General features: G+C 39.0%; 1 protein-coding gene across 2 annotated transcripts in view; it reads left to right on the top strand.

The window, feature by feature from the left end:
- Positions 1 to 25,390, top strand: part of GABRG3 (gamma-aminobutyric acid type A receptor subunit gamma3) — a 442,295-nt gene extending 416,905 nt beyond the window's left edge. The window contains exons 7-10 of one of the 2 annotated variants that reach the window (XM_067559979.1): positions 10,582 to 10,734; positions 19,066 to 19,262; positions 21,524 to 21,553; positions 24,061 to 25,390. In XM_067559979.1, the coding sequence (XP_067416080.1) occupies positions 10,582 to 10,734; positions 19,066 to 19,262; positions 21,524 to 21,553; positions 24,061 to 24,339 (659 nt within the window). In that variant the 3' untranslated portion in view covers positions 24,340 to 25,390. The remainder of the gene's footprint in view (positions 1 to 10,581; positions 10,735 to 19,065; positions 19,263 to 21,523; positions 21,554 to 24,060) is intronic. The other variant, XM_067559980.1, reaches the window with a different exon arrangement.
- The last annotated feature ends 1,836 nt before the right edge of the window (positions 25,391 to 27,226 follow it).

The raw sequence follows: 27,226 nt of genomic DNA, 5'->3' as shown, positions 1-27,226 counted from the left end.
CTAAAAGGGCTAATGTGATCCTTGGATGCATTAACGGGAATATCAAGTAGGATTAGGGAAGTTACTTAACCTCTGTAGTTGGCAATGGTGCAACTGCTGCTTGAATGCTGTGTACAGTTCTGGTGTCCACAAGACTGTAATTATGTTGATAAATTGGAGAGCGTTCAGAGAAAAGCTGGGAGAATGTTTAAAGGACTAGAAAACATGCCTTACAGTGGCAGATTCAAGGAGCTTGATCTGTTTATCTTAACAAAGAGGAGGTTAAGAGGTGTCTTGATCACCATCTACCGGAACCTACACGGGGAAGAGAAATTTGACAATAGAGGTATAATGGCAGTCTGCCATTTTAAGGGTTGGGGAGGAGAACAGGGAGAAGCCAGCCTTGTTTCAGAGAGAATCCTGGAAGATAGGTACTGGGAATCATCTGATCCAACTGAAGAGTATCAAAAGACTAGATCAGATGATTCCCATCTAGGGGATGTAAGTAAAGACCCCAGGTTCATGAGGTTGCCTGGGACCAGGAGAAGGCTGGGAGTACACTCTCCTGGGACTGCAGTAATTGACTCTGAGAAGGCAAATATTACTTGTAGTAGATCCCTTTAGACTGGAGAAGATCTAGACCAACAGGTCCTAAGCAGGAGTCCAGGGGCCCCTGGGTGCTGCAAGGACGTTTCAGGGGGTCTGCCAAAATAAACCATAGAGATGGGCCAGCTTTAGTCTCACTGAGGTCCAGGGCAGAAAGCTGAAGCCTGACTCCTGCCTCCCATGGCTGAGGCCCAAGCCCTGCTGCCTGGGGCTGAGGCCAAAGCCCAAGCAAGTTAGTTATGCAGGGCCCCCTTTGTCATGGGTCCCCGGGCTTGCCTTCCTTGCTACCCCCCTAACACCGGCCCTGGCTTTTAATCTACTAGATGCAGAAAAACAGTTGTGGCACAGGTCGGCAGTGACATTTTTATAGCATGTTGGAGGCTCAGAAAGTAAAAGATTGAGAACCCCTGGTGTAGGATATTATGCTGCAGGAGTCCAAAAAGCCCTACAATATAGGTTGGGAACAGGACTATTATCTAGTGTTGTAGTTCCACATTTCATGTGCGTGTGTGTTGTGGTGAATAAACAAGGCTCTGAGGTAAAGGCTATAAACTGAACTGAACATGGTCAATTGTTTTTCCCAAACTGGTGATCAGGTTCACCAACCTACAAGGGGACTCTTGGATCTAAATAAAGGTATAACAAAATCCAATTGCTGGAAGTTGAAGCTAGACAAACTCAGACTTGAAATAAGGTGCAATTTTTTTCCCACTGAAGGTTATTAACCATTGGAACAATTTACTAAGGATTGTGGTGGATTCTCCAACACCGAAATTCTTTAAATCAAGATTTGATGTTTTTCTAAAAGATGTGCTCTTGTTCAACTACAGCTATTGTACCTGAAGAAGTGATTAATTCAGGAACATCCTATGGCCTGTGTTATGCTGGTCAGACTTGATTATCACAATGTTCCCTTCTGGTTTTAATATCTATGAAACTGAGGTTGGGATTCAGATTTGACAGCAATATGTAATATGTTCTCGTGAGATTTCTGCCACAGATGGTGGAAATATTATGAGGTTAACTGATTTTTGTAAAATGCATAGTGATCTCAGAAGACCAGCTATTCTCATGAAGTTTCTGCCATTTGGAGGAAGAAGTTTTGCACAAACAGAGATTTCTGCTACATCTGAACCTGGAAATAGTAGAACCAGTTGGGAAACTGTTCTCCTGTCCCATGAAAGTTTTCAAGATTTCAGAAAGTTTTACTGTCGAGACCAGGACAAAAAGTCCAAATCTCAAAAAAACATTGCCAACTGAAAATTGGGACAGGGAGAAGAGGGAAGAAGGGGAAATGCTTCCATTCAATTAAAACATTTCATTTAGATTTTGACTTCTTTTTTTACTTTTTTATTATTTAACTTAAATTTTTAAATGAAAAGTCATTTTGAACTGTGAAAACATACCCTTTCATTTAGAAAATGTTAAAATGGGATGTTTTGACAATTTTGAAACTTTTTCATTTTTTTCTAAACGGGAAATGTGTTGACAGTAACCCTTTCCCAGGCACAATTTCAGTTTCAATGACTTGATATTTTGTCAAAAAATTCCCGCTTCCCAAACTGTTCTAGGAAATAGGTCTCCTAAATTTTGAGTCAGACCCAACACTATCAAGCCAAGTTTAGGTCCAATTTTTGAAATCTGAACTGCTATGAAATTCAAAGTAATTCAGATTTCATTTCCAGTCTTAAATATATCAGTCTAAATTAAATTCTGAATAATAAAAGTGTTGACATTTAAGTCTGTGAGACTTCATGTCAAACATCATTAAAAAAAAAGAGGCCAGGTCCCTTATCCCAAACAATATTTTCAATGGATCGTGTCATTAAAAGTCCTAGTACTATACATAAGTGGGAGGTGATCAGCACTGTCTGACAAGTGACATTAAACTGTGGTTCTCCAGGAATGTTTGGACAATTATTAACAGTAAAATGAGTTTTAGAAGCATTAACTTAGCATCTGCCCATTAATCCTGCTGCATTCTGTACTTCATGGAGTTTGGAGAATGTTTTATTTTAAAAGTATTGCTGTGCTCCCAGCCAATAACGCTTGCAATGCTATAACTCTATAAAAGTAATTCATATTTTAGGGTCATACAGTCCAATCTACCTTCACAGACACAGCAGTGGTACATGGTAATTTATTATTATTCGGGCTACATCAGATATTATTAATCTTTTCTTAAGAACAAAAGAGGACCCTAATTATGATCCATAGTGATATTTTCTCTATGAATAAAGAATAATAGATAATTCATAATCTACCATATCTGGACATCAATTTGCTCTCCAGTTGATGCACTAATGCATTCTAGGCGTTAGAGGTTATACATGTAACTTTTCCATTGTTCAGTCAGAAATTGAACTCGACTTGTAATCATGGACTGAATTTCTGCTTGTGGTATTATATATTTTTATTCGTATTGCTTGGCTTGATGGACCTGCATTTTTTGGGGAGGATTGCTCAATATTACTTGTACCTTGCAATAGTAAAATGAAAAATCAATTATTTTCATTAGTTCCCTATTTGAAAGAGCATACCAAATCCTATTTTCCACTCTGAAATGAAAATGTCATTATGGCTAGACATGGTCTAAAAGCAATTCTGATGCTGGCAGCAGTGCTTGGCTGAGTAGGATGCTATCTCTTCACTTGGCCTATTTTGAAGGGTAGTATTATGCTCTATAGTAGTGCTACACACAAAGAACACTTAGGTTTTCAGTACAAAAGCTCTCAGTCTAAGGATCAAACTCTTTTTAATTACCTAAACAAAGCATTATTATTATTATACTTTAATAACTCTTGCTTTCTTGTTTTGGAGCTTATATATTTGGGGTTGCCTTCTTGCCTGTAACAGTATACATGGATGTTGGTGGATCTTCCGTGTACTCTCAAAGAGCTAAAGCGGACATTGCAGAAGTTGTGTCATGTAGCTAAAGACAGTAGAAATTTGCAACCAAAATTTGAATCAACTACTTAAAAATGTAGGAGTACAGTGTATAATGAGTTCATTAGCACACAATAAATACTGTCTTTTAGGTTTCACACACTTATTTAAACTATTGAAAAAGATTCATTTTTAAACATTTTAATTCATACACATATGTCAATAATTCTAAAAAATTGCCAGTATGAATCGTTTAGACCTCTAAACACATTTCATAAATATTTCCAAACTTAATGCTACCATTCAAAATTATAGCATGAAATAAATTTAAATACATACTAGTCATCAGATTTTCAAAACAGGCACAGTGTCATTCAACAACACTTTGACATTTTACTGGGCTCTGGCAAATGCTAGTTCCGTCAAAGAAAATGAAAGGGTACTGCCTCAGGAAGAACAAATAACATCAAATGTAAATTACCTGATGCTGACTCAGTAAATAAACACCAGACAGCTGTTCAAGTGAAAATACGTTCTCAAATGTTATACTTTCTAATGTTGTTACACAAGAAAAAAATCTTTAAAACGGCAAACATTTAAATAAGAGACAATTCAGTTATGAGTTATAATTTAGAGCCAAATAGTGGTCCTCCCTGAGTCAATGGCAAATCTTCCATTGGCATCAATGAAACCAGAAGTTGGTCTGTAATACCCACTCATTCCATTAATCCCCATTACTTAATCATGTCTTTTTTATTATAATTTTAAAAAATCCTGAAAGTTCCTATTACGATAACTAGAAACTGATGCTTTTGAATTTGCTTGGTTCCCTCCTCCCCTCCATATTATTATACGTGGCTCTGTGTGTTAAAAAAGGACTTATGATTTATGTAATAACACAATTACTACTACTGCTAGCCATTTGCAATTAATGGTATCACTATATTTCATAAGAAAAAATGCACACTCAATGTTATTTAAGACAGCAGTCTCTGGACTGTGCACAGTATATGCACACACACATATATTGTTCATACCTAGAGCAATTATTAATCTAGATTGCAATCTAGTTCTTAGGGACCGCCACCATCTTTTTGTTGTGTTTATATAACGCTTACCACAATGAAGTCCTGGTCCAAGATTGAGGCTGTTAAGCTACAATATTGCAATAATACAAATAATAATAAAAACCACCCTTAGAGATCCAGATTCATTTTCTACATCTATTTAACATATATTGCACACATGTACTATAACACTTCAGAATTAGTAAATTTACACGTTGGAATGTGTGCATAATGTGCCTCTCTGCCCTTGTGTGTGTGCACCTGTGTGAACATGAGTATCATTATTCACACTGGAGAAACCTTGTCACCAGAGCAATGTGTAGCAATCTTTAAAAAAGCACATAAGTAGCAGGCTGAACTCAGTCATTTTAGTTTTCCTCTAGGCCTTGGAAGAATTCATCCTAGAGTGCTTGAGATCAAAAATTGTTCCATGGTGATAAGAACTAGTGATGCACACAGAATAATATGTTTTGGAGGGGCCAGAATAAATGACCGCAATAATCCTAGAGCACATTTTCTTTGCTTATAGAGATTTTAAGGGAGATAGGGACATTTTTTCCCCTGCCTTTCATCTTCTCTGCATCTCCAAGAAACATTTATAATTTTTACCATTTTTTTAAATGAGAGTCACTGTTGCCTATAGTGGCCCCAGATTGTCTCATCCACGATTGCACTCAATTGTTGGATCTTCCAAAGGCAGAGGAACTTCCTCTTCCTGATGGAGAAGAGGGCACCATCTGGCAAAATCATTGCAGCACAGCATAGCAATAGGATAGGCAGGTCAACTGCTGAAGTGGCATCGGTAACAGGCACCAATAAACAATACTTTAAGAAATCCTAACTTGTTTAATGCCCTGTGAACTATATAATCTTGGGGTTCATCAGCACGGGCAGTCCCCTGTTGAGCGGGCTGTTTTCAGATCACACATGTTGCAGAGCTTCCCTGTGATCAGAGATGTGCATTGCAATCTGAGATGCTTCTGACTCCGTGGTGTTCCAGGCTATGCAAGGTAGAGAGTAGCCAGCTCAGTAAGAAGTGTTCAACTTACTAGGACAGCACAGCGAGACATGGGTGACATATCAAAGCCATCTTAAGTATCTGGAGTGGTACCAACAGCTCTGCCTTGGGAAGAGCCTCCATATCAAAAGGGAAGACTGTTGCACCAATGCCAGCATTCTCTCTGCAGCTAACATCACCAGTGTTGAAGCAAAGATTATGAAAAATCAACTTCCCTGGGTTGGTCATTGTGTGTAGATAGTTGTACTCGCCTTCTGAAGCAAGTTCTCTTTTCTCAGCTTAGTCATGGTAAGAGGATCCACGGGGGACAGAGGAAATGCTACAAGAACACCCTGAAAGTATATCTTAAGAAGGGAGGTATTGACCCCCTGAATTGGGAAGAGCTGGCTGGCAATAGACTGCAATGGCACCACACCATATATCAAGCCTCAGCCCATTTTGAAGAGAATCACCTTGCTCAAGAGGCTCAGAAATGGCAGAGGAGGAAGGAAAGTTCACAGCATCCCAGCCAGCAGTTGTGCTGTCTCCAAGCAACCACCTGTCACATATGTGGAAAAATCTGTGAGCACGAATTGGACTCCTCAGGCTTCTTAAGTCTCACCAAGGACTTTCCCCCGGCAGAGATCATCCTTGTATTGGGGGATAGCCGACAAGGACAGCACAGCAGATTTGATGGAATATTCATAAAGGAATGACATGGGAGGGCTTTGGGAGCAAAAGATGTTAGACTAGGTTGGGAGGAAGGGAAAAGAGAGGAGTGGGTTAGGGGAGGATGATGTTGGGTTCAGACATGGAAAAGAGATTGAATTTTGGAAGAGGGGGAAATTTACCCACCAAGTATTAAGTAGATTTCATGAAATATTATTATAAAATCAAACATATTAAATGAGTACCCCAATGTGCTCTCTTTGAGTCCCACAGGTCAATAGTTATATACTCTTGGTATGCTCTCGGTTATCTTTCTGGTGAGTGGATTTTATTCCTAGTCACACTCACTAATGCCGCAGGTGAACTCTGATACTCTTTCTTATTTTCCATTTCAGGTGGAGAAGAATAAGAGTCTTGTCTTCTTCCACATACTGAAAATACAGTCAGCTAGAAAATTGTTAAGTGGGCCTATGGTAGTTTCATATTACACATTACTAAAATTAGTCTTAATTTCACTTTTAGTAAGATAAATGGGATCACCATCCATTTTAACCCTAAAGTATTACACTAGAATGAGTGAAGATATGGTGTAAGATGTTGAAACAACTGCAGTAGATAGAACACACGGTTTGATTTAAAAATGCGAATTACTAAGCTGTGTTCCTTAATGTGGTTATCTGTAATAAGATCTATTTAAAAATATAACATCCAGTTATGTGCTCCTCAAAGATTTCAGATTTAAGAGAGCTGAGTTTTAATGTGATATACAAAATCTTTTGGCAGTTCACTCAAGCCTTCTTCCATCTTTAATGGAAAAAGACAATATGCTGCTGCTTATCACTATTCATTAAAACCCCAGGTGATGAATCCATAGAAAATCATTATTTTTCCACATGTGGTCCTATTTTCAAACAATAAACTAAAACTAATAAGGCTATTGTGGGTCACAGGCAACAGTCATCCTGGTTTCATGAGAAATGTTGCCTCACTATTTTGATTGCTTTAGAAGATATGTTGCCTTAAGATACAATTTTTTTTTCTTGTTATATAAAACCTGTAGTGGATTATTTTGCCTCCAGGCAATTTTCATTATTTCAATGAACTTGGCAGATTGATTAGTTAAAATTTTAAGTAGGTTTCCTGAGAAATGATAAATCGCTGATAACAAAAACTATTTTCTTAATTTCAAATTGGAGTTCTAGAAATAGATTTCTTTGGTTTAAACGTGCCCTCCATTTATGCAATTAGTTTACTTATATATTTTTAAGACCTTTATATCAGGTTTAATTATTTTTACTTTAAAGCAGGGTTTTCCTTTGTAATGTGCTTTGTAGAACCATGTTGCATGTTCTGCATTTGTTCCTCATCTGGAAATTGCACTGATGTCAGTGGGATTTCTATAGAATGGATGTAACATATACAGCTACATCCCACAATGCAGAATGAAGGGAAGATTTTTTTTTAAATTGGGTTGTTAATGCCTGCAAGACTCATACCTTGTTTCTTTGAATTTCTGTAATCCTTTAGAATAGAGGTCAGGTGATATTGATTACTGGTGGTTCACATATTTAAATAAGTAGCTTTAAAACTGTCCTGTGTGCAATTTGCCATGTACATTCTACTGCTGTACACAAACTAACCAAAACCATCAAAAAGAGACTGATGCAGCTATCCAGTTGGCTGAGTGATAAATTGAGATCACTTAAAAGGAGTTGGTCTGATCGAGGTTAGAAGAATAACTAAAATGCAATTTAGATGCATACTGCAATCTACAGTAGTTTTTAAAAGTCTAGGGCCAGCACACAATGTGCAGAGCTACACTTAGCTTTTTACTTACCACAATAGTGTCAACATAAGGAACATAAGTGCTTCAGTTTTTTTAATAGTGAGATGATTTCCTCCCCACACCAAGAACATCAGCAGCTTTAATAGTCTCTAAACAGTGCACTGCCTAGTCTTTCTTTAGAATCTCAGGGGCTAGGTCTCTTGTCATAGCAGTTTTACACTTGTGTAACTCCACTGACTTCAGTGAAGCTACTGTACTCCTGATTCTCATGTGTGTGAGAGGCGATTTAAACCTTTGGCTAGTACTGTTTATTAATAAAATGTTTCTGTAAATCAACATATGGGGGGAGAATGTGTCCTGGACAAAAATCCACATACAGTGAAGGCTCCAGAGCCTCCCCTCGGCAACTGCCTGCACGGCTTGATCTCCACTCCTCACTGTAAGAACTGCTGTGTGGCATGAGGAAGATACTAAAGCTGATCGGCTGCTAATGTTATGGTAATAAATCTGATACCTAGATTTGGGTTTTCTTTTACTAGTTCTGCAGCACCATATTGTGATATTCCACAGGGTACAATGATGCACAGTGGTGCCTCCTGAACTTTCTAGCCTGCGGTATCTTTTACATTGCTTTGCTGCCAAAACAGCCACACCTGACCTGCCCACACACAGGCACTAGCATGTAAAATCACTCCCAGCTATGTTACATGAATGCTCTCCCAGTCATTAATTCATTTAATACCGGGTGACACCCACATATTCTTCAGTCCCAGCCTTGTTCCCCAGAAATGTGCATTTTGCACTGCTCATTACCCTCTTGGACCATGTAAACTCATAATAATCCGTCATTCCAACAATGGGTAATGATTATGCACCAGCCTTGCCTTCTCAAGTAGAGGTTCTTCACACACTTTAATCCAAGCACACACTGGTTAAGATAAAACAATAAGATAAATTGATTAACTACATAAAGATAGATTTTAGTTGATTACAAGTATAGATGCATATGTCAGAATTGGTTACAAAAGAAATAAAAAGATAAAACTGCAAGTGAATTCCTGAACTTTACCAAGGCTAATAGGTTTAAAAGCAAAGATCAGTCTCACCATAAACTGTAGTAAAATTTCACAGGTTGCATCTCCTTCCAGCCTAGGACCACTCTCCCCCTCACTTTTATTCAGTTCTTGGAGAGTTGTTGTCATGAGCAAAGAGATGGAAAGAGGAGAGGGGTCATATGGAGGTCACTGTCTCTTATTTTTATATCCTCCTTCTCTCTTTGAGGATTACCCCCTTCTGGAGTGTAGACAAACAGCCCTCAGTGTAGGTGAGAGTCAAACCACCTCTAGGAGGAAACATAAATTTCTTGTTTATACCTTTTCTGTTTTCATTTTGTTAGCTCTTGAAGGGGTCTCAGGGATTGGGGTGCACCTATTGTTAACCTGGCAGGCACAGAAAGAACTGGCAAAGCACAGAGGAGATTGCTTGGGTGGCTAAATGACTGATGGTGTCAGGGAAAGGACACACATGAACATGTCTCAATAATCTCAGGAGTCTGTTTACCTCATATTCTGTCCCCACACCTCACAGATCCCCAGTTCAATGTCTTCAATAAATAAGATCACACAACTGTTACTGGTTTCACACAGACTATCTTAGGGCCTGGTAACCATAGAAGAATTAAATCTGCTATATGTGAGGGGATTTTTTAGGGGTTTTTTTTTCACTTCATGCTTACAGAGCTGTATTTGTAATATGATTTGGATACCACTGTGCTGATGAGTACAAGATAAAAAGCTAGATAGACAGAAAACAAAATTTACAAATGGTGGTATTATGTATTTTACTAACCCAAGGGAAACTTTTATGCCAACTACTCAATAATAAATCTGATATTGAGGAATAGTGAAATGATACCACTCAGAAAGAAAACAGAAAATATTGTGAAGGGGCCTTGGAAGAGGATGCTATTTTTTGTCACATGCCTGTATGACAGAAACCCTGGTTTGAGGCTAATTAAGGCTTTCCCCACATTGACCTTTCAATGTCGGTGAACAAGACATCTGTGAACCTCACATAAGGACCCTTAGCAGCTGGTGTAGAGCAGCATTATGGTCTGAGAGGGAAACGGTGAAGTCAATCAAATCGGAAGTCAAGTGCTCTGCAGGGGTATCCATAAGAGGGAAGACGAAATGGCCACTGCGAGTTTGTGGGAGGACGGCAGCCTAGTGATTCCTGCCGTGGAACCATCCTGAAGTTCCAGCCTCTGGAAACAGAGATGCCTTGGGTAAACCCACTAGTCAATATCAGGTGAGAGAAAGAATCTTGTCTCCCCTCCCTGCCTCACACCAGCTGTCCAGAAAACATTGAAATTTCTATCAAAAGGATAAAACAAAGAAAATTCTGAGTGAGAAAGCTTTCATTCAGCTGCATTGTGCCTGAGCTTTTTTGCACAGATGGTCTCAGAACACAAGGAAGTATTTCATACAATTTGCATTTTTGAAACAATACTTGCTCTAAAGATTACCAGTGAGGCGAACGAGTAACTGAACTTCATCACAATATCCATTTTGGTTTCTTTCCTGTTGTTGCAGGTGATTACATAGTCATGACTATATACTTCGACTTAAGCAGAAGAATGGGATACTTCACTATTCAAACATACATACCCTGTATCTTAACAGTTGTGTTATCCTGGGTGTCATTCTGGATTAAAAAAGATGCCACACCAGCCAGAACAGCACTCGGTAAGATCTTAATTCTTTACAGTCTATCTCCATGTTGAATATAAACAAATAACTTGCTGTGCCATTTGAAAATTTCAGCTCCTTTCCAATTAGAAAACCAATGTCTATGGGCACTAGAATTATACTGCATATCATCACAGCCAGCTCCTACAGGCCCAAAAGCCAGTTGTGACAAAGGAGTTTGGTATTTGAGTTTTAAAAGGACAATTAAAAATAAATGATTCTGCCACCTGTTTTGTTTGCATAATAGCTCAGAATAAATGATTGCTTCCCTGATCCTTCTGTGGTTTCTCTGGTAGCATTTTTGAATGATAGACACAGTAGACTGCTTCCTTCTTCCTTCCATCCTTCTGCTGCTGTTCCTTACATTATATTTATAAACAGACAAACAGTGATAGAATAAGAACAAATTTGTCCAAAATGATCAAGCTTGGGTGCCTAAAGTTAGGTACATGAATAAGCATCTTGTTTTTCAGAAGTGCTGGCAGCTCCCTAGCACCTCTGAAAATCAGGTCACTTATATAAGTAATAAAGTGTGGATTTAGATGCTTAATTTTATGCTATGTTAAACATACTTGGTCAGAATTTTCAAAGTCTAACACAAAAACTGCAGCTGTCTAAGTACCAGGAACACAGGGGTCAGGTGGATAACAACAGGAGAGTAACACTGTATGCATTAAAACAGAAGGAAAAACTCTTGGGATTACATTGTGGCTGGTGTGCCAGAGTCCTGCTCAATGAACCCACCCGGAATAGCATAGGGGAAATTTTTCCTCAAAAAAGGCAAATCTTTCCAAGACTTGCTCTGCACCCAATGGGTACTCGCTTTGCACAACTGTAATGCTGACACAAATAGCCCTCTCCCTTTAGGGAAAAAACCAGGAGTTGGGGATGGCAGATGGAGGGGGGTCAGGGCTGTAATCTCACTATCCCCTTGGCTGAGTTGTTCCCGAGGAATGAACAGGGACTGCTGCTGTGGGGGTTCACTCATATCATGGGGGGGAGGCCTTTTTCACAAAGCTTTCTGACCTCCCTCGCAGCTGTGCAAGGCTCATCACCATCTGCCTTACGTAGGAAAAATACCTTTAAAATCACTTATTAAACCCAGAACAATCACTAGTCCTTATCTGAACCTGTCTCTGTACGCTATCTTACTAAGTTCACACTTCGAGGAATTCCTAATATCTACCAGTTTGTTCTCTCATAAAGTCTCAAGAGAAAGCCATTTACTTCAAGACTGCATCATTTATTTGGCTGTTCAGAATGCCTCAGTCTGACATTATCATTTCGTCCAACACACGAGTAAATCAGGGCAGCCACCCACCTCCTGCTTCCAGCTCAAAACACAGAGCTCTGGAGGCAATAAAGACGAATATTTCAAAAGTGCTGAAGGGATTTAGGAGCCTAAATCGCACTGAAAGTTATTGGACTCCTTAGGCATTTTGAAAATGTTACCTGAGTCCATAACTCAGCATGGGACGTAGATGCCAATGTTGCTGTGCAGCCATCTATTAATGCTTGTCAGCACCTGGCTGGAACCATTCTGCATCACATAAAAAACCAAAGCTAGCATCTTAAAATAATGGTCCAGCTCGTCGTGCTGAATGACAGCAGAAATATGTTACTAAAAATATGTTTTAAGTATAGGCTTCCCACTAGCTACCACTTTGTTTCGGCAATGAATCTGAACGTCAGCTGTTTCTGCTGTAAGTACACAGCCCATCTTGCCACTGGGTTAAATGAGCCTTTATTCTTAGCAAATGACAAGGGGCATCTCTTCAAGTCAATGACGGTTCTTTATGATGGAGATGTGCAACAGGAGCACTAATGGGAAGAGACTTGGAGAACCTGCAATAAGACAGCTGAGAGCATACATTAGTTAATGAAAAACAATAATGCAACCCCAAAAATCACTTCACAAGAGGTCAAGGCAAATTCATAAATGTCCCAGCTCCACTCCAGAAATTTACAAACCTTAGCAAATCTTTTGACAAGCGTGCCCTGATTTTCTTCTTGCATGTAACACCTGAATCCTGCCGAGCGTTGCACTGGTAAGCTTTGAATTGAACAGCTATATACAATAAATGTCCTTCAGAATCCCAGATATACATAATTTGAACCCCATTTTCCAAGAGACTGGAGGCCTAATTCTTATTTACAGTATTGTGCCTTTATATTGCCACTTTAAAATTTAAGGCCATTTTCAACTGCCAATGGGGTATAAGGAGGCTTTAGTGTACATGTGAATCAGGTTTTAAGGTACTAATTCACTTCTGCTTCCTAACCTGCTTTCTTCTTTAATTTAGGTGAATCAATAGAGACAAGGAAAGATTAACCACAGTTTATCAGTAAAAGTGTGAGATGATATTGTGTACTAAAGAATCAAAAATCACCTATTTGGAATATATGTCACAATGCCTGAATTTCATTAAAAAAACAAACCAGGAGAGAAAAAGTGTCAAGGGCTTTCTCTTACTAGAAACAGCTTGCTTGTTCGCTCTCTCTCCCAGGAAGCTTCCAGCACTTATATTGCAGAGGTCCATTTCCAAACTAATTAAATAAGAGGGAAGGTTAGAATGTTAGTCACACCAATGTATCGTCTTTGAATGTTCCTGAAGACCTCTATCCAACAGGAACAAGACAGTCTGATTGCAAACTGGAGGGTGTCAAATTAAAACCTACGGCTAAAAATTTTCCAAGCAGTCTAGGTGAATCAGGTGCCCAACACCTTTTGGTTAGATAGACTCCAGCCAAGTCCATGTGGATACATGCTTAGAAATAATTAACCCTTTAGTTACTAGGTAAAAATATAAACTACATCAAACAACTGGAAAGTAATCCATAGATGGGACATATATCTTTGTGCACCATCAGAACCCACATTTCCCCTCTCCCACACCTCCCCCCCAGTCATTTTACTGTAAATCTTCAGAATAACCACATGAATGTTCTTTATTTCCTTTAGTGCACCGACATAATTTGAACAAGAAATCTGTCTGAACTGAAAAGTAGCATAAATTGTACCCGCTTCTAAAAATAGTGCAGTGTACATTTGTGTGTACAGCTAAAGGCTACACAATGAAAGCATCCTTGGTTTTCTAGATCATTAATGCTAATCAGTCAAAATGATTTATAGACTCAGGGGGGCAAACTTACTCCTGATGTAACTTCATTGACTTAAATGGCATTACATCAGGAAAAAATTTCACCCCCTGAAATTAATGAGTAATGTGCTGAGCTATTGGCAACTACTCTGGGTTGTATGAAATGAAGACTTTACCCCCTTTTGCACAGCTCTCAGTAATGTGCTACTTATACAGTGAAATAATGAAATAAGGGTTATTTGATTTTGAGGGGAGAATAGAACAGTAATAATAATCCCTATTACAGCATAGATAGATAGATATCAAAGCTTTTTTTTTTTTTTTTTAAAGAAAGGTGGGTATCATTATCCCTGCTTTACAAACTGAGGAACAGAGAGATGAAGTTACACCCCTCATGTCTCACTAAGTCCATGGTAGAGCTAGACAGATAACGCAAAAGTCCTGATTCCCAGTTATGTATTCCAACCACTAGACTATGCTGCCTCCCTGTGTAAATGCCTGCATTTACATAGCTGGAACTGTTCTCTAGTATTTCTGCTGCTCATTATCTAGGAAAATTATCTTCTTCCAAAGCTACCACTCATGATATGTTGGCAGGTGTTTGAAGAGAAGAAAAATTATAGTGGGTAAAGAGGGTTTTTCTTGAAATTCAGAGGGTTTAATTTAACGTACGTTTTCAGCAAATGTCCTTATTTTGATAAATATAGGTGGGGTGTTAGCACATACCATTGTCTGATAACATTATGGTTATGTTACCATATAGCATCTGAAATTGCAAGTGTCAAAAATACAGCAGGCATCCAGCCCGATGATGGCACTTAATAAAAACTCACATCACTTTCCTTTCCATTCCATCTTTTAGTCACTTACATTTTGAAAATGAATTTAGTGCTCATGAAAGGTGCCAAGATTGGAAGACAGAGGAAATGAAATTCTTATCTACAAACTAAGTACAGCTCAGGCAATTGACGTACAATCGTCCCCACACTGCCCCTCTCAGTGTACCATTACTCCTGCCTGGAGGAGGGTATCTATAAATGTAAGAGGGTAATTGAGTTTTCTAACCATGTAATCCATGAGTCCTCTGAAACGGCCAGATTAAGACCACTAATTTTCTTTGCATAGTGAAGTCCTCTAAGGAGCTATCAGATGGTAAAAAATGAATGTAATTATTGATCATGGTTAAATTCAAGCCAGTGACCTATAGGTAAAACATATTTCACCCATTATGAATCCTGCGAGCCATCTTAGTTTGCTGGAAAGTTTTACTTGATTTATAAAATAATGAATCTAGTATCGACGTCATTCACAGAAAATTAATATGCAAACTATCATTTAAACACATACACACACACTTCTCTGACCGAGGACTGTATAGCCAGGTATCATATGAAGCTTTGGAAATGAGATCAGGAAGATCCTGATAGTAAATTTAGATTTTTGGTAGACTTTAAAAGTCTTGTGAAATATGATAGACAGTTCTGGAGTCGTGCAAATTTTAGAACAGGATGTAAGACTTTCCCCACAATAAAAGACCTATCATAGAGCACCCTGGACATCATCCACCAAAACGATCTCATGCAGAATAGAAGTGAAGCCAGGGTAAAGAATGAAGATATTATTTTTCAGGAAAAAAAAGTGTTGATTCTTACTAATGTATATGGCACCTAGATATACTCTGTTGATGTATAGTCTTTTACCCCTTTTTTTCCATTCCTGCTAAATATGTGATACTATAAAATGGATTTTAATGTTTCAAAACACTGTTTCTATTGCTTATACCCAATGAAAGACTGGACTGAATTTTTATTACTTCAAAAATAACTTTCAGTGTTTGTTTATTGTATTTGTTCTCAGGGTGGCTAGCCCCTCCCACCATTCACACCACCATGGCTACACGCTATTTTTAGTGTGCTGCCACAATCAGAGCTCACTCAGGTATGTCTCCTAAAGCTGGAATTCACACCTTCCAGCTGCTGTGCAGACGTTCCCTGAGCAATGACATCTTATTTGCATAAAGCCTGAGTATTTGAGCTCTGGGAAGGTGGTTAGGAAGGTGAAATCCACCCCTAGGCCAAGATGAAGACATGCTTACATACTTTCCCCTCTGGCTGCTATTCCAAGTGCCACTGAATCTGCAACTGTAACCCAGCTCCTGCCCATTCCTACTGTGGTCTTCTCTCTAACTGGGTTCTTATACTAGCACCCATCGCTGTAGCGTCTGAGTGTGACAGACATCACAACCCCACACAGTATCTGCGAGTTCCCTGGTTTTAAATGAATGGTTTACGTATGATGGTGTTCTACTCCATGGGGGAGGGCTAGCAAGACTTCTTCAGGAACAGTGAGTGGTGATGGTCAAATAGCCAGGTTGTAAACTCCCCTCCCAGAGAAGTCTCATCCCCTGGGGAGACTCACATATGCTGGTTCAAACTGGATTCTCCAGAGACCAACAGACAAAGAAAGGACTTTTAGATAAATAGCTTGAGTTTAAACTGACTCGGGGCCTTCTTTCTGATCCAGCAAATGGACAGAATCTCCTGTCCAAGCCCCCCTCCCCCCCAAATCCTTTCAGAGGGGGTGAAAAACTTGGCCTACTAGGGTCCCATAAGACTGATGGGTGACCTCTGGTAAGCTTTTATCATGCATATAGGAACATTTATTGTCTTCATATATTGCGTCTATAATGATTTTACCTTAAAAATAAATGTGCTTGCTTAGGATGAGCTGTGTGTATCTGCCAGCAATAGCTCTTGGAGAGAAAGCAAAGTGCAAGTGCTGGCCTCTTTAGGCAGACTGGCTTGCTGGAAATATCACAGTGTAGTTCAGGGAGCAGTGCAGCCTTAAAACAACTGTTCAGGAGGGAGTGAGACGCAGGTCTCCGTCCAGGAGAGGTGATGTCTGGGAGCCAGAAACCTTAAAGTGGGTGTCCTTGAAGGACCATAGAGGGTGAATACAGGCACAGTTACCCTGAAACTATGACAAAGTACCCTCCAAGACTAAGAACAAAATCTCTGCCACCTCTTTTAGCTGGCAGAAAGTGGACTTTAGGGTTTGGGGTGTTTTAATAAAATAAAAGATCAAGTGAGCAGTGGAAGTGTAAGAGTGTTGTTGCTAGACATCTCAGTCAAAGAGATGGGCTTTGTATTTAGATTGTGAATGTGGCAAGGTTCTTAGTTATTTTCATTTCATTCAGCGGAGGAGTTCCGTAGTCTGGGTGCAGCTCCCACGGTTCCAGCTTGCCCCTTTTTGTCTGTAATTTATTGTGCTTCTGGAACATACCCATCATTGGAGGCCATGGTCAGAGAATGAGGAAGTCTCCCTGTTAGTGAAGAACTATTCCATGAATCAAGATAGAGATTATGAACTGGCTGTGGGTTCATTTGGAAGTCAGTGCAAAGCACTGCTATGAAGTGTTGCTGAGCAGGGGCTTGGTTGTGTTCTGAACTATCAGGAGCTTTTTCAGGATCTTGGGCTTCAGATCTTGATACAGAAAATCACAGTAGTTGAGCCTGGAGTTACTGATGCATGGATTACTGTGGCAACGTCTGTCTGATAGCATTATACATGCTCTCCTGGAAGTGGAAGATTTTTGCCTCCAGGATCATTTGGATATCTAAGTACAATACAGATTCAGAGGCCTCCACAGCCTAAGAGCCAGTGCCTTCAATGGTTGTTAAGGAAGAGAAAAATTCTTCAGAGCACTCCCCTCTTTCCATCAGCATCAGCTCAGGCTTGTCTGAGTTCAGCTTCAGCAAGGTGCTCTTTATCCTGGTGCTGATGTCAGAGGCATATATTAGACAGCTGACAGATAGCATTATTTAGCCTTTGACATAAAGAAGATGTAGAGCTGGTTGGTGTAAATATTCTGATAGCACTTCAGCTTACTAGCTCTTCCAGTGGTTTTATAGATACCAAATGTGATGTGGGGAGAGGATTTGTTCCTTGCAAATCACTTTAGACCATATCAAACACTACAAATCAAATGCCGGCAGTCTTTTATGAAGAGAAAAGTAAAGTTAGATAAAAGTAATTCATACATGGACAGTACTTTTACGGTGAAGCATAGGTTTTGTCAGCACACTTCAAACGGATGCCGCTGCAAAACATCACTCTTCTTTTATAGTTGAAATTGTTTATATATGTGCTGTTTTAAAGTAGGTGCTGTCTTTTGTGACATATACCAAAGGGTGCTTTAAAATTCTTCCAAGCCATACAGGAGTTTTTTATTTATTTATTTATTTATTGTAAAAGCCTTATGAGTCCCAAAGAAACTATTGCCAGTACTAGTATAAAAAGGAAAACATTGCCTTTATTTCTCAGGCAGAGTGACTTCCAGATTTGAACAACACACACAAACAGTTTTCACTTCCACTACAAACCAGACTGTGTTGTTTCAGCATATTTTACATCAAGATAATTTAGGTGAAATATTAGTCTGTCCATCCAAGATACTGTATGCCAAATAATGGGTTTTGAACTAAACTGGCCACTTCCTGGACGTTCATATCAATCTCAATTTTCATCCAGGCTGCATACATGAAAACGGAGAGAAAGTTTTAATGCTGAAGGCTTCAATCCTGTAATTGATAACATGTGGGTATACTGCTGCTGCAGTTGACTGATATTGACTTCAGCCATTGAGCCTGTGCATGGGAACAACAGTCTACCAAACTACCAATTGCAGGACTGGGGCCTAGATCCTTATTGATAATTACAGCTGGTCAAAAACAATATATCATCAAAACGTCCTTTTTGACTTTTTGTGAGAAATTTTGTTTTTGTCAAAAGTTTTCAGTTTTTAATTGAAAAACCCAAACCCCATATCTTCCGGGTTTAGATATTTCACCCCCTTTTCTGTCTCCCCTCCCCCAGCTCCACCACTGAAACAGGAGAAAGAAAAGGGGAATCGGGAGGGAAAGGTGGGGGGAAGAAAACTGAAAAATGTAAGAATTTCAGGAGGGAGGGTATTGACAATTACTGAAGAAAATGTTTTGTTGGTTTTGAAATGTTTTGTGCAAAATATTTATCATTTGTCTACCAGCTGTACTGATGATTTAATTTTTCACTGAATGTTTTACATTAACAACTATATCATACAGGGATGATCAGTTTCCTGTAATTGCTTACGTGGATGTTAGTCCCCTGTCTTGTCTGTGTTTCCAAAGTTTACCCTTTGCTATTAAAAATGATACTGTATCCAATGAAATGCAATTTCTGTGCGCAGGTATTACCACTGTGTTGACCATGACAACATTGAGTACCATTGCAAGAAAGTCTTTACCTCGCGTCTCCTACGTCACTGCCATGGATCTGTTTGTGACTGTATGCTTTTTATTTGTCTTTGCTGCTCTGATGGAGTATGCAACCCTCAACTACTACTCAAGCTGCAAGAAGCCAAACTGTACCAAGAAGAAAAAGTCGGTAAGATGTGCTCACATAAGATTACTAATGAAGGGCATGAAGCATAATAGAGAGAGTGGATCTTCTACACAGCCAGTTATGGGCATGTTCCATCCATATGCTTTTGCATTGTAACCACCCACCCCACCCAGACCCTTAATCAGTTTCAGCAAGCCAGTGGGAAAGTATTTGCTGTCGGCAGCAAGTGTGTTGCTGCCAAATGTAATACCTTTTGCAGCTCCCAAGTGACCTTGCAGCAGCAGCCTTCCTTCTATTCCTTTCCCAGCTTTTCAGCTGTGTGGATGAATGGAGAGGAAGTTGGTGCCTCACTGAAAAATCTAGAGGGGCTTAAGTAGCACAGATCCCTTGCCCAGCCCCCGCTTCAAGGATTTTCAAATGAGACCTTAAGGAGTGAAAGGAAGAGAAGAGGGAGACAGGCCCCTGCGCTGAGGGATTCAGGGGCTACAGGAGTGCAGTAGAAGTGTCTGGAATAGAAGATGAGGGGTGAATTGGAGTTTGGGGCCCATCACAGGGAGAGCAGAGAATGACACATTGCCGTAGGGATGAATGGTGGGTGAGCACACGTGTGTGGGAGTGCAGAAAGTGAAGAGTGGGCCTTCAGATAATGAATAGGATGTGTGTGTGAATGTACAGAGGATAGAGAGAGTTAAAAGGGGGATTTGTGCTTGGTTGGGGGGGATATGTGACAGAAAGTAAGTGGTGGATGTGATGAGTGTGAGCCTCAGTGTTGCATGGTGATGGCGCTGAAGTGTGTGGAGGCAGAAGTGATATCTGTGTATGAATTGCAGAATCTAGTAATGAACAAATGTATCATGCACTTTTTCACTGCATCACCTGCCCCCTAGAAAAAAATAATCTCCTCAGCATTTATTTAACCCCAACCAGCCACCATTTACTTTTAAACCAACCTGCCAGAGAAATTATTCCTTCTTCCTCTTCTCTCCCGCCCCTCCGTATGGAATTCACACCTGTGCATGGCCCAGGCCAGACAAGTTTCAGTCCTGCACCTTTAACAACTATTCCATATACATAAAACACCGGCTATGAAGTCTGTTATCTTATGGCTCTTCATGTCTAGAAACATGAGCTTTATACTACTCAGAAAAGTTGATTCCCAGTTCCCTGCCACTCCAATGAGAACTCACACTTGTTGCTAGCCTTATAAGGAAATGAGATATTAAACTTCAAGATGGTCATTTTCAGGTTCAGTAAGCAGCTTTAGGTCAAGTTTAGAGTGTTTATGTTTCCCTCTGAGCCCAGTACAATTGGACTCATGGCGACAGAGACACCTGCTAAAGGGACATAAAAACAGTCCCCCCAAAACCCTAAAGTAAACTATCAGATGTTTTTAAATATTTTTTCAGGAGAATTTTGTTGTCTTTATGAGACATTACTATGGAGTGCAGGGCAAAATTCAGAAGGCAAGAGATCAAAAAGGAACTAGTGAAGAGGAAACTAAGGGAGTAGAAGTAGATCACTAACTCAAAATGTTTAGTGGAAAATGGGAGTCAGCAAAGTTGAGGAAAGTTTTATTTTGTTTTTGCAGGATGCAGGAAGGAAACAAGTGAATTTGAAATCAAAGGGGTGAAGCATAAGAGGAGAGAGGCTGAGAAGAAAGAGAGCTCAAGGGAAAAAAGGAAGACGGAAGGAGAAGACAGGATTTAGGAAATAGGTCATGAAGTGGAAAGAGAATAAAAGAAAGGAATAATGGGGCGAAGGGTGAATAGAAGATAGATAATAGATAGCCAAGAGCCAATTCAATGAAAATTGCATTAAATGTCTTAAATGGTTCTTATAAATGTGTATTACATACATATGAAAGGCAAAATGAGAAGAATGCTACTGAAAGGAATTCTAGTACATGCTAGAAGTGACCTGGCTTTGAGCAAATGGAAAAGATAATGGTGTGGAAAGACAGAATGCAGAAAATATGTCAGTTATGAGAACTGCATGTTTAAGGAGTATATGTCAAGATGGGGAAATAATGCCAAAACTAGAGAGCGAGATGTATTGACTGAAAATGTGGCAGTTTGCTAAATGAAATAAGAACGGAGGCTGACTTTGCTATTATTTACTAAATAAAGGAAGTTAATGGATGAAGAGGAATTCTGGGTGGATGAAAGGTATATGGATATTAAATGTTCTGTGTGGGTTTCATGGCTTTGTTAAGGTGTATTTTAAGAAATGTTATTAAAAACTAGATGAATATAAAGCAGCAAAGGTATTTTTGTCTTCTGAATGATCTCTTATCTTTATTTGAGCTACCTGATGTCAGTTTTGGACACATGATGGTGAGTGCACCATTTTATTCATTAGCAGCAAATGGATGCATGCACATAGTGTTGACATCAGTTTGAAATTATTAATGGAAGATGCTGTGATGTAATGTCATGCTTGAGTCTGACTGTGAATGTTATTTTTCTTTTTTGTTAAAAGGTCAGGTTGTTTTTTGGCTTTGGGAGAGGAACATAGCTGCCTCTGGCTGTAAGCTCTTTCTAAATTATGTAGGATGGCCAAGTGTGGCATCTTCTGCTGTCTTATTCTTACCCGTGCAAGTCTGCATGTCTGCTTTGTAAAATAATATATGAAAACTTGTGAATACAAATTATGTCATGAACTTAAACTCACAAAAATGAGGAAATGTGGAATTTACAGTTCTCATAGAAACAAACTCTCATTGCCCATATATTAATAACAAGCAAACTGTTAAATAGAGTTTGCTTTCAAACTTTCCCCTTCTCTTTTTTCTTTTTTTGGAAAGTTACTCTTCCTCCTACAGAACTTTGTACATCCATGCCTGAAATTATTTTGTTCAGCTATTTTTGAATTATTGAATCTGAATAATTAAAGAGTGATTGGAGCAGGAGACTGGATCCTTGGCCTCTCACTGTAATTCTCTAGCCATTCTCACTATTGTGCATGCTCTCACTCTCTCACTCTGGCTCAATGATATTAAGTATATATCCACAGTGGAACAGCTTCAACAGGAGAGTTTGTGAGAGCCCCAAACCAGAATATCTCAGAGCTCAGTGATTGGGCACAGTCCTGAGAGGTAGAAGACCCTCTTCAAATCCTTTCCCTCTCTGGCAGAATGGGGAATTGAACGTGGGTCTCCCACATCCCAGGTGAGTGGTTTAATCACTGGGCTAAAAGTTATAAGGTAGGGCGTCACGTCTTATCCTCCCTCTCCTCCTGTTTTGTGTGGAGTGAGGTAAGCGCCTACCTCATGCTCAGAAGAAATGACTTAGGTACCTATCTCTGCTAGTGATCCATGAATGGGAACCCCTCTCCTGGAATCAGGCAGTTTAGATGCTTAAGTCCAGGCTGTAGGGAGGTACCCATCTCCATGAGAGGGGTGGGGCTTAGGACACTCCACTTTCATCCACGTCTCTCATTGTCTAGCTTAGAGAGCTCCCCACCTAGCATGCATGCATTTCTGGATCACATTGTTAGGTGTCTATCTCTCTCTTTTCATTTTATAGGGTGCCTGGGCACCTAACTCACTCTTGTGGATCACAGTTTGTTCTTGTGATTTTTCTAAGCAACTAAAAGCTAAGTGCTGTCATACTGGGTGTTGTAATGGCTAAATCCCTTTGTGGATCTAGGCCAAAGTGATAGTTTGGAAGCTGATGAAGCTGCAGGCAAATGTTATGATAATGTTTTAATAGCACAGTATTTAATGAACAGCTAAAATGGATTTCCTGTGGTACCACATTATTCTTGTTATAGACTTCTTCATATTGACGGTAGTTTGATGACAACAATGTCCTGTTCCAAGGCACTTGCATTCTTAATGAGATGGGTTAATATTAAAGATTAATAAATCCAAAGAGGTTGTGGGGAGGGAAAAAGGGGAGATGAAAGAAAAAAAAGATTTCTCTGAGTAAGCATTATAATAAGATGAAACTGCACAATTTACTTATTTCACGTATACCTTTGGAAATGTGTCATATATTTTGGGGGCCTGATCCAAAGATCATAAAATGTGAGTCTTTCCACTGATTTCAGTAGAAGAGGTGAGATTTGCAGAGCAGGGTTACTTGATGCCTAGGAAAGAGGAGGTTGTTACAGGAGAATGCATGAAAATAAATGGTGTGACAGCAGAGGAGTCAAAGTGTTAAGGAGGCAGTGGGTAGAAGAGGGATGGAAGAAAGCAGAGCCCTACAGTGTAGGTAGAAGTAGAAATGAAGATTTTTGAGTACTATTATTATAATGAGAGCTAAAATATTTTTGTGTCCTGTGATGTTAATTTGAAAGTTTGTGCTGATAAGATGTTTCTTCTCTAGTCATCACAGCTGATTTATTTTTTTCCATTTTTGGTGATTATTCTTACTCATGATAAGCTTAGGTGGCATTAATGCAGCTTTATTTGCTGATAGGGATGAGATTGCCCCATAAAATAACTGATGTGCTCATATGCCTGTTCTAATTATAGTTTTGACACCATTCTTAATTGTAACTTTAGAAAGAGGTAATTTTGATGATCATGTTCTGATATCCTGGTAGTGTAAACAAACACTTAATTTAAATGTGAAAACCAGGTACCTAATGGATAATATGCCTTGAGATATCTGTGTAGAATACACTCCCAGAAACTAGTCATGGCATATCAACATTATTGTATGAAAATACATGTACAAAGGCAATGACATCGATTCTAAATCCAAAAGTGTCAGTTGCCCATGCTCGGCCCACCTCTAACATATGTGGGCTAGTTCCTCAGCTGGTTACAGATTGCTATTTGCACAATCCAAGGTAGCTTTTCAAACGTTTTCTCTTTTTTTCCCCCTCTCCCCAGAACTATTCTGTACTTGATATGAGACCTCCTCCTACAGTCATCACATTGAACAATGCCATGTACTGGCAAGAATTTGAAGACACTTGTGTCTATGAGTGTCTGGATGGGAAAGACTGCCAGAGCTTTTTCTGCTGTTATGAAGAATGTAAATCTGGCTCATGGCGGAGAGGACGAATTCACATAGATATCTTAGAACTGGACTCCTATTCCAGGGTCTTTTTTCCAACATCGTTCCTGCTGTTTAACCTGGTCTACTGGGTTGGATACCTCTATCTTTAAATGTTGCCGGTAGTGGTGAAGACTACTGTGTTTTCACACTTCTTGAGGATGGTGAACATGAAAAAGTGAAGGAGGACATGGTCAGTTTCATCTCAAATTATAGAGGCCACGTTACCTTTTATCATCACAGAAATCAATGAAGGATTGTAATATGTAATTGCCTGAAAAAGAAAAACCTTGAAGAATTCTCCTTACTGCTATTCATTTTAAATACAAGATTCTTACTAAATTCAGCTGAATTTGTAGTGTAAGCAATGTTTATTAATAATTCTTATATAATGGAACCTTTATTGTTCTCCCTTGACATAGAAAACTAGACAGTATTCAGGCAAGAAACAAAGGTCAAACATTTGATGTGGTTTCTTCATTTTTATGTCCTTATCAAAGTTTCCTCCACACCCTGGGGCTCAAAGCAACACCTACTGGTGCTGGCTAGCCAAGATACAACTAAGCTGAGACCAATCCAAGCCACCTTCTTTTACTGAGGCCTATTCCACAGTTGCTGGGAGATCTTGTCTCGGTTGTCTCCTTCCATGGGAGAAATCATTATAAAATAAAGACAGTTTCTCTGGTCCTATCAAACCATGTAAATTCTCTTCTGCTGCAAAGCTATGGGATTCATAGACTTAGCCCCCTTCCCGAATATGTTGGTTTTAATCTGGGGTAAAAAAAACTGATTTACAAGAATATAGAATCAGAGTTTGATAAAGTAAAAAATGTTGCCTATCTCTGAAGTAGCTACAAGTATTACTTGTAGAGTGTTTCAGAGCTTTTTTTTTTTTTTAAATAACTAATCAAATATAGCAGGATGGTACGTGATTTCTGGAATAGTTTACTTGAAACTGGACAGGACTTCTGCTTGTTTGTGATATTGTAGCAGACTATAGTTGATAGACATATGTAAGATTCACTACTTAATAGCACTAGGGGATATGTGATTTTCTGCAGATTGCAGTTTAATGCAAAGTTCACCCAGGCATTTTTCTTCCCTCGTTTCCTCTTTTAAGTTATTTTTCTGAGTGAAGAAATAAAAAGGTGTTTTGTTCCTATAGAGCTAAATCTTGGAAGTCCTTAATTACAGAACACTCACATTGAAATCAGTTGGAGTTTTGTCTGAGTTAAGGACTGAAAAAAATTGACCTATATAGTTCAGTATAGGAGCTTGTGTGTGTCAACACTGGATTTAAATCAAAACAGTTATTGGATACAGAAAAGACATGGGGATTTTTTTTAACAACCAAATAGATTTTAACTTGGAAAAGCATTTTATATTTTTGGAACATGTTTCACAAATTAAGTTATTGAAAATTGTCCATTTTGCAACATTTTAAATATTTCTACAGTGTTAAGAAACGCTTACTTTTTCAGTAAAGTCTCAGTAATTATTACTAAACCAACATAATGAACATTCTCTACCAAAACCAAATAGCAATGAATTTTCAGTGCTCTTTGGTTGAAAAATAGGCACATAAAGCAAAAAGAAATGTTAGATTAAAATCTCAATAAAAATGTGTGTTTTGCCCATGTGCATTTGAAAATAATGTACAGTAGATATGATTGAAGAGCAATTCCTTCTGTCCTCAGATAGAAACAAAGGTAAAGTCCCACAAACATACAAAGACTAATACTATGGTAACTACAAGGAAGAGTAATGTAGTCATGTTCTTTGAAACACTAATGGATTTCAGTGCTGCTTCTCTGTGTTTGCAGAGTGTTTTTAATTAAACAAATAGCTCATAAGACACCTAAAAGTAGCTTTAAAAAAATTCTGATATCACAAAAGTATGAGCAAGTCAAATGAAAACAGAAAAAAGAAGCTGGATCTAGAAAAACCCTTACACGTTTGGCTCCTGTGAAGCAAAAGTACTGAAAAAGAATTCTTCTCCTTTGAAGAGAAAACAAAATGCTTTTTTGGCCAGATTTTATTTTAATCTTATTTTAATGCAGTCTATCCTACACATCTCATGCAATAAACTAAAACAAACCCTCATCTGCCCCCACATATCAACCAATATTTGTAATGATATCACATTTCCTTTGTAGCTCACTATTACTCTGTAAACTTTCTGTGTGTTTATGTGTAATTGTGGGTTTCCTGTATTGGACTGGAATTGTCTTCTAAGCAATATGGGTGGGAGACTTATGAAGCGAGGTAAAGCTAAATGTTCAGGGCTAAAATCAAGTGAGTTGATGCTCTGATAAGAGCCACCCATTATAAGACTAAATAAAAGAACAGATCATTTATCTTCTTGGGCCCTGATCCTGGAAACCCTCTGCACGCAGAACACCAATTGACTTCAGTGGGAGTGTTCTAGACAAAGAGGTCTGCTTGCATCATTAGCCCTTTGATTAATAAAGTGTTGTTTATTAAGCAACTATATATTTAAGTGAGCTCCCATAGAGAACCTGTGGAAATGGAATTTTCCATTTTTAGACTATGTGCATGTACTGTGGTACTTACGCTTCCACTCATTGCTCCCCAACTCATCTAAAAGCACACAGTACCCTCAGGTCCTTCCTTGGAAGATTCATTCTAGAAGTCTGATTATATTGCCTCTGTTTAATGAGTACTGACACAAAGAGATGTTGAGAATATTAAAAACCTTGCTCTTTCCCATCTCGTACAAGCAAAGCGCCAGACCAAAATTCAACCTCTCGATAACTAGAGGTGCACTTCTGTTGCTATTCTTGGACCAGTGCAAAACCCCACTCACACACACCCATCTCTCTCCCAGTTCAGTGTGACTGTGGCAAAATGCTCCCGGCCACAAATGTATGTCTATCTCTGTTGACCTTATAGGAACTGCAGTTTCACATCAACTGCTCCTGTACTGATATACTACTGCTCTTATCTATTGAGGGCTGTGTGACATGTGTTCATCTTTAG

This window comes from Emydura macquarii, unplaced genomic scaffold (genome assembly GCF_026122565.2).
Source record: "Emydura macquarii macquarii isolate MOO-44397 ecotype Brisbane River unplaced genomic scaffold, CSIRO-AGI_Emac_v2 contig_2207, whole genome shotgun sequence".
In the NCBI taxonomy this organism is placed as follows: Eukaryota; Metazoa; Chordata; order Testudines; family Chelidae; genus Emydura; species Emydura macquarii.
The sequence above is the reverse complement of the archived record's forward strand: the minus strand, read 5'-3'. Positions and strand labels throughout refer to the sequence as shown.